General features: G+C 35.4%; 1 protein-coding gene across 1 annotated transcript; it reads right to left on the reverse strand.

The window, feature by feature from the left end:
* Positions 1-963: 963 nt before the first annotated feature.
* RGS1 (regulator of G protein signaling 1) lies at positions 964-5,597 on the reverse strand. Its single transcript, XM_008053101.1, has 5 exons — positions 5,402-5,597; positions 4,957-5,037; positions 4,470-4,531; positions 2,665-2,828; positions 964-1,802 (listed from the first exon to the last, which is right to left on the reverse strand). The coding sequence occupies exons 1-5, from the start codon at positions 5,530-5,532 to the stop codon at positions 1,614-1,616; spliced, it is 627 nt and encodes a 208-aa protein (XP_008051292.1). The 5' UTR covers positions 5,533-5,597; the 3' UTR covers positions 964-1,613.
* Between the last annotated feature and the right edge of the window lie 1,632 nt (positions 5,598-7,229).

Raw genomic sequence — 7,229 nt, forward strand, 5'->3', positions numbered from 1 at the left:
AAAGCCCCTCTGGAGGGGCCCATTTACTGTCCTTAACACTCCAGAAGGTCACCAAGGCCGACGGAAAACCCAGAACAGATTCCTCAAGCCCTGCTCTAGCCACTCCAGGGCTGGCTACTCTATGCCTGGCTGAAATATGCACGATCTTGATTGTCTTTCTGCTTTCTATAGCTGAGCCTTAAAGATGGATCTTAATTTCCTACTTTGATACTTGGGACTGTTGCAGACTGTAGTGAGTTAGGAAATGCCTTCTGGTCACTGGATGGCAGTGTTGCATAGAGGAAGGAATATAGGTTGTGTGGTCAGAAGGTTTGTGGGCGATCCCTGCCAGTGTTTCTGCCCTTTAATTCCCAGGTTTTCAACCCTGGATTATAATATCATCTTCAGAAACGCTTGGGGTTTCCTGTTACACATAGAGTCCCATACTCTACTCTGTGGAGAGACTGATTCAGTCAGTCTGATATCAGAGCCCCAAACGGGTACATGGGTGTTTTAACATTCTAAGTAATTAGAGAGTTAGCTGGATATGGGAACTAGTAACTTAATCTTCCTTAGTCTCCACTTTCATAGGATTTCTATGAATCTTATATGAGAAAATACATCTGGGTTTTATAAACTTTAAATCACAATAAAATATAAGTTGTTGATTTTATTACTTCTTGAAATAATCTTTCCATTTCTTTTTAAAAACTTTTCATCAATTTCTCATTGATTTGAAGCTTGACTACATGAGATTGTATTATAGTTGTTTGATTTTTATGTATTGTGATAGCAGAGAGAAAACTGATGAATTCTGTCCAATCTAATTCGTAAAATATAGTTTTCATTGGATGATAGCTTTGGATGTTGAAGAGATGATAGAAAGAAGACTGTTGGCTGAATTTTTAATATTTTTTTTAAAATTTGAGGAATAAATGCTAGTTTTTAAAAGTAGCAAGGAAATACAAAAATAAATTTCTTCTATATGTTTTAATACAAAATTCATATTTATTGTTAGCACTGATAATTTAATTTACAAATATATTCTGACTTACTGGTTTTTAGAGAAATAGCTTAAGTTAAATATGCTGTTTTCTCATCTCTTCCAAGCCTGCGATAATCAAACAAACAAAACAACACCTAAAATAATTTTGTCAATAATAGCAATGGTGATTTCAAAACACATACTTTTCAAGTAGTCATCCAAGTTTGTTCATGAGATTCAACAGCTCAATATAAACTATATATAATAATATTTGCATAGCTGTCAGTTGACTTTGAAGCTTATAGCATGTTGTAATCAGTTTTATAGTCTTTATTCACAGTTTCTGTGTAACTAGGGTTACCTGGGATCCCCAGTTCTGATGGATTTTCTAATACAGAGTTCTACTGTTTTTTATGACAGTACCACGGCATCTCCTTCCTTCTGTAGTCTCTCATTTTGTGTCTTGTTTATGCTTCTTCAACTCTGTGCCTTGGTAACTTTCATGTTATTCCATCCTGAGTCATTTGTTCTTTCCCTGGGCCTGTCAAGTCACCCAAAAGGGCCAACTTGTTCACCCAGGGAACCACACTGGCATATTCCTTCTGTACCTACTTGATACCATCTTTTAGGTTCCTTTAGCCAAGTCTAGTCACTTTAGGGTATTAACCTGAAGGTCATTTAGAAGATTTAAGTAAATATCTGATTTGAGGAACCTGGGATAGGAGTCCTTTTCCATAAGAGTATATATGATTTTTTGGACTTCATCAAAACATGTAGGAGTTGGTGCTTCTTGGATCTTCTTGGCTGTAGATTCTCGAGTGTGGAAGTCAATATTGATCTAAAAAGAAATTCTCATTAGTTAATATGCACTTTTTATTTATCGCAACTTTTATGATATTACTGTGTTTTTTCAAGTACCTCAAAAAGTGATTTTAAGCCCTCACTTAAATTGATTCAAATATCTCTTGAATATCTTTTTAAAGTCAGCCCTACACTACACTAGGCATGAGGGAGATAAGAAAAATTACCTAAAAGAAGGTAACCCCCTCGGGTCCCCTCCCACTGTGGGAGCTTTTCTATCCCCTCAATAAATCCTACTTTCTCTCTCACACACACACAAAGAAATATCACCCAAAAAGTCTTTGCTCCAAGTTTGCTCACAGTATAATTGGAAGAAGCAAAAGAGATAGACATAAAAAATTTAAAATATCCACACAAAGTGTTATGTACATCATAAAGAGTGATGTGAGCATTTAAGATTTACAAAAGGAGAAGACTGTGCAGTTATTTTCTGCCTTGGTCAATAATATTTACCTGAAAGATGGTACTACTGCGAACTGAAACATACTTGCTCCTACAATAGTATGTATTACACTAATCTGCATGTTATTCTTATCCAAGATGAGGTAGTTCATGTCAGCTCCCTAACACTTAGTTCTGGCCAGTTATGCCTACCCTCCTTCTCTTGCCCTCATCATGTTAGCCAGTCTTGCAAAATCAATCTTTTCATTCTATTGTGCTGAAATCCTCACAAATACAGAAAATTAGATTCTCATTGCACTGAACTATATTTGTATACCCAAATATATAGAAATAAATTATGATACCCTAAAAGGGTTTCATCTTGTTATATATGTTGAATGTTATTTCTGTATCTAAGTTATTTTACAGAGGATCTGATTAAAGAGTTTAATACTCACTTGTTTAGCAGCATCTGAATGCACAAATACTTTATATATCTTCTCTGCTTTGTAGTGCAAAAGATCAGACTCTGTTTTCTTATAGTCTTCACAAGCCAGCCAGAACTCAATATTCTCCTCACTGAATTCAGACTTTAGAAAATTTCCGAAGACATCTTGACCAGCTAAAAAGAAGGGGTGGGGGGTTGAGATAATTAAATTAAATGGACCAATAAATGAATATTTTTTAATTGTAAATGAAACACTACTGCATTATTTTTGTACAAAGGTAAGAGATTTTGGTTGCTTAAATAGCTGTGTCATAGTTTGTAGAGGTGGGAAGACCCTTGAGATTCCTTCATTTATATAAGGGGAATCTGGGGCCGGACAAATTTGTCCACAGTCACATAGCTGCTTAGTGTTGGCTACTGAACTGTGCTCTGCTTCCAAGTCTATTTGATTGAAATTCTGCTTTGCTGATTATAAAGCAGTCTCTCTTCTTGTATATATCAACTCTTTTTTTTTAGTTGGAGTCACACTCTGTCGCCCAGGCTGGAGGGCAGTGGCACGCTCCCGGCCACCGCAGCCTCGGCCTGCTGGGCTCTGGGGATTCTTCCGCCTCAGCCTTCCAAATAGCTGGAACTACAGGCATGCGCTACCACACCCGGCTAATTTTTTTGATTTATTGTAGAGATGAGGTCTCACTAAGTTTCCCAGGCGGTTCTCGAACCCGCAGGCTCAGGCAATTCACTCACCCCGGCCTCCCAAAGCACAGGATTACAGGCTGAGCCACCGAGCCCAGCCATATCAACTCTGAACCACAGTGAAGAGTAATTTAGGGAAGTAAACATTGACAACAGACATTGACACCATATTAATAACTGCCAAATATAATTTCTCTATCTAATTCATTTTAGCCAACAATGTGCCTGATGTACTGATTATATTTACCAGTGTTTACTGAGACTCTTATATGGGCCATTTCTATACCATTTATTTAGCTGAATTGTATATTAAGTCAGATAATATGATGGATGAGCTAGGTTGAACAACTTGACTCCCAAGCAAGACTCTTTAGGATGTTTGTGGGGAGAAAAGGATAACCTCACTCTCTAGAGAGAGACTATACTGCTTATCTGCACCTCTAATCCCAGCAGAATTGCAAAGCTCATGATAAGAATGACAAGCTTATGACAAACTGATTTCATTCTCTACCTTCTCTCTTCAGAAAATCTTTATAAGACTCTTTGTGTTAAAAAATTTTATCATATCCATGATATAAAAAGTATCATGTTAAATATAATGTAATTATTTACTTTGTGTGTTTCGACCACCTTCAAGGCAATAAGATACTGTGTCTTTGATTTTGAATCTTTGGTGTCTCTGCAACGCCTAACAAATAAAGGTGAAATTAATGAGGGAGTTGGTGAATGTGTGCATAATATAATTCATTGAATAAATGTATCCTATTCTTTACATTCAACTGTACAAAAATGCATTATTTAGGCAGCCTTCAAAATGACAATTCACATGTTGAGATATTTGGTTTACTTTTAAAGACTTTAAACTTCAGAACCCCAGCACAAGGTTTAATTTTATTTCTTTAATGACACATGGAAACACCTAATTGTCTTGGCAAATTTGTCTAAAAGACAGTGGCAGGATTGAGTGCTAAGTCAAAGAGATATTCTAAATTATAAGTGACCACAAACTAGAATACTACTTTTGACATCCTGTGCCTAGAATACTATGTTTTAGTGAAGCCAGTCCATTTATTAAGGAATTGAACTGAACACAGAAACATTCAATAGCTGATCTATACTTACTTTGGTTGGCAAGAAGTTTTTCCAGCGATTGAGACCACTGTATTACTTCATCAGCAGAAAGTCTGCAAGGGGCAAAATGAACATAAATTAATAAAATATATTTTTGTGTCAGCACAAATGAAATAAGAGTAGCTGTTGCATTTTGATAATTTCACAAGCTAAAACTATAGTTCCAATAAATGTATTAAAATATATCCCCCCCACAAATACTCTTAGCATTACCATAGTTACAAAAAACCTGCCAATAAAGTTTGAAAAAATCCAAACAGATAAAATCCAACAGTGCAAAAATAAGTAGCAAATATTTGCACACACACGTTTGTATGTAATTTACATTGATACTAATGTAGTCTAATCTTATTTGACATGTTATCTAGAAGAAACAAAATCTACTATGAGCAAAATTAATCCCTTTCTAGTACATAGAGCTAATGCATAGGCTGCCATTGTGAATGATAGTGATAATTCAGTATATCAGTGTACATACATGTCCTTAGACTTGGAAGATTTCATTCCAGATTCCATATGTGGAAACCTAGATCTCAGGTAAGCTTTCATGTCCATTCCACTAAAAGACACAAAAGTGAATAGCCACATTTCTTCAGTAGAATTCATCTTATTTGTAAAAAGAAAAGCACATAGAATAAACTTCTCTAAGGAATAAGGCAATACTAAAAATAATTGATACATTTTCCTATATCCAGATAGATTCCACTTTTGAGTCAGTGTCTAGAAAAATTCCCACCCAATGTAATGCTGTATCATGATTTTTTTTTTTTTTTAAACTGAGGATTACTTATCACTCACAACAAGTAACTCCTCTGATCTGGCTAAACTAAATGCTTAAGTTCTCTTTCATTCATTCTCAATCTTTCTGCCATTAAACTTAATACAAGTTAAAATTCACCAAGTGAGACACTGAGTGAACTTACAAAGTCTTTGGCCTTCTTCTTTGCGTTTTGTCTTCCAGAAGGGAAGTACTTTTCAATTCCTTTGGGTTAGCCGAGAAGAACATTCCTGGCATTTTATCTAGTTTGGACATCGAGATGGCTGCTGCTCTCATGGTACTCTTAGCAAATGTGAAATAGTCAACGTCTCTTCTGCTTTATATAGTGAAGGCAGACAGGCACTTGCTGTTCAAAGGAGTCTGTTTATCAAATGATGTTACCACAGACACTGGAAGTTCCCCTTTTCTTGCAGTGCTGTGACGTGTATCTTGAAAAAAGAAAAACATACAGTGATGTCTTGTGGTTGAAACTTAACCAAATGAGAACAGGTCACTTGATTAGAAAGAAAGAAAATTAAACACAGAGGTACACACATGTATCACGTGTCAAAAGCATTAGCAATATCTGTCTTTGATTCTAGAGGATATTAGTGTCTTCTGAAAAATTGCAAGTTCCAATGAAATGTTTTATTTGGTGTATTTTTTTGTATCACATAGAAATTCAATGTTAGAGTTGTATCCCCTTCAATGCTTTTGATAGTCCTTGACTATAAAATACTGATCACAGTATTTTAAGAGTTATTTGTCTCCTTTTCAGGAAGCAGTGCAAAACAAAAGTAAATACTTTTGTTTAATTATTTTTGCACATATCTTATAGGAAGAAAAGTTATGAGAGGTTATTTTTACTTTTTCCCACTCCAATTCTCATTCTTTATTTCTGTGGCAGGAAATTTCCATATTAGTATTTTCCAAGGTATATGCTGGATGTCCTACTGGGGACACATGGTTCTTTTTAATTTTTTTTGGAGACAGGGTCCTGCTCTGTAACCCAGGCTGTAGTCTGGTGGCTGATCATGGCTTCCTGCAGCCATGAATTCCTGGGCTCAAGCAATTTTTCTACCTCGGCCTCTTACATAGCTGAGACTACAGGTATGCTCAACCGTGCCTGCTTTTTTGTAGAGGGAGTCTCACTATGCTGTCCAGGCTGGTCTTACAACTTGTGGCCTCAAATGATTCTCCTGCCTCAACCTCCCAAAGTGTTGAGATTTCAGACATGAGTCATTATGTCCTGTCACATAAGATAATTTTAAGGGCTTTTAAAATTAGCAGTCATTTAAAAAAACATATTACTGCTTAGGAAAATAATAAAGTTAAACTAGAACAAATCTAAATAAAATATAACTACATAAGTCAATAAAAGTTTAATTGACATAAATATGACATAATATGTAAATATGCTATTACTGGATTTACATTGTATCAGAGGAAAAACTGCTCAAGGTAAAAGTATATTTGAATAGACCAATAACTGCCTACTTCTTAGGTGATGATCTTCCTAATTTTGGCAATATCTCTGAAGGGATATAGTCCAGTTTTAACTGAGATTAAAGTTTAAAGAACAAATAAAAAGCCTTACGGTACTAGATGACTAATCATTTATCAGGGTAGAGGAGCTAGGGCAATAGAAGCTCTTACAGAGTTTATTTAAAGAGTGTGGCTCGTTTATAGAGTGCCCAATTTAACTTAAACCTCCCTGGGTTTTGCCCTGAAAGGATAACAACCTTTACTTAGGGAAACTTCTGATAGTTTTAGGTAAAGGTGATAAAAGAGAGGAGAATGTTAATTTTTGTGTCCTGGTTCTATCATCATAATAAAGAATATTTGAAGGAAACACATCTATAATATTACAAAACTTATTTACACAGTTATGAATTTCAATGTAATGAGCTCATTATATTGCATATAAAAACATCATTTTATGTTAGAAACGTAACATGGGGACATTGAGAGAGATAACTAGTGAGATAAACAGG

Source organism: Carlito syrichta, unplaced genomic scaffold (assembly GCF_000164805.1).
Source record: "Carlito syrichta isolate Samal-C Ts95f unplaced genomic scaffold, Tarsius_syrichta-2.0.1 Scaffold287878, whole genome shotgun sequence".
NCBI lineage: Eukaryota > Metazoa > Chordata > Mammalia > Primates > Tarsiidae > Carlito > Carlito syrichta.

Coding starts and splice junctions, on each gene's coding strand:
- RGS1 (XM_008053101.1), bottom strand. CDS start 5,532: ATGAGAGCAGCAGCCATCTCGATGTCCAAACTAGATAAAATGCCAGGA. Junction 2,829..4,469: donor AAAACTTCTTGCCAACCAAA/GTAAGTATAGAT, acceptor CCTTCTTTTTAG/CTGGTCAAGATGTCTTCGGA. Junction 1,803..2,664: donor ATTCAGATGCTGCTAAACAA/GTGAGTATTAAA, acceptor ATTTCTTTTTAG/ATCAATATTGACTTCCACAC.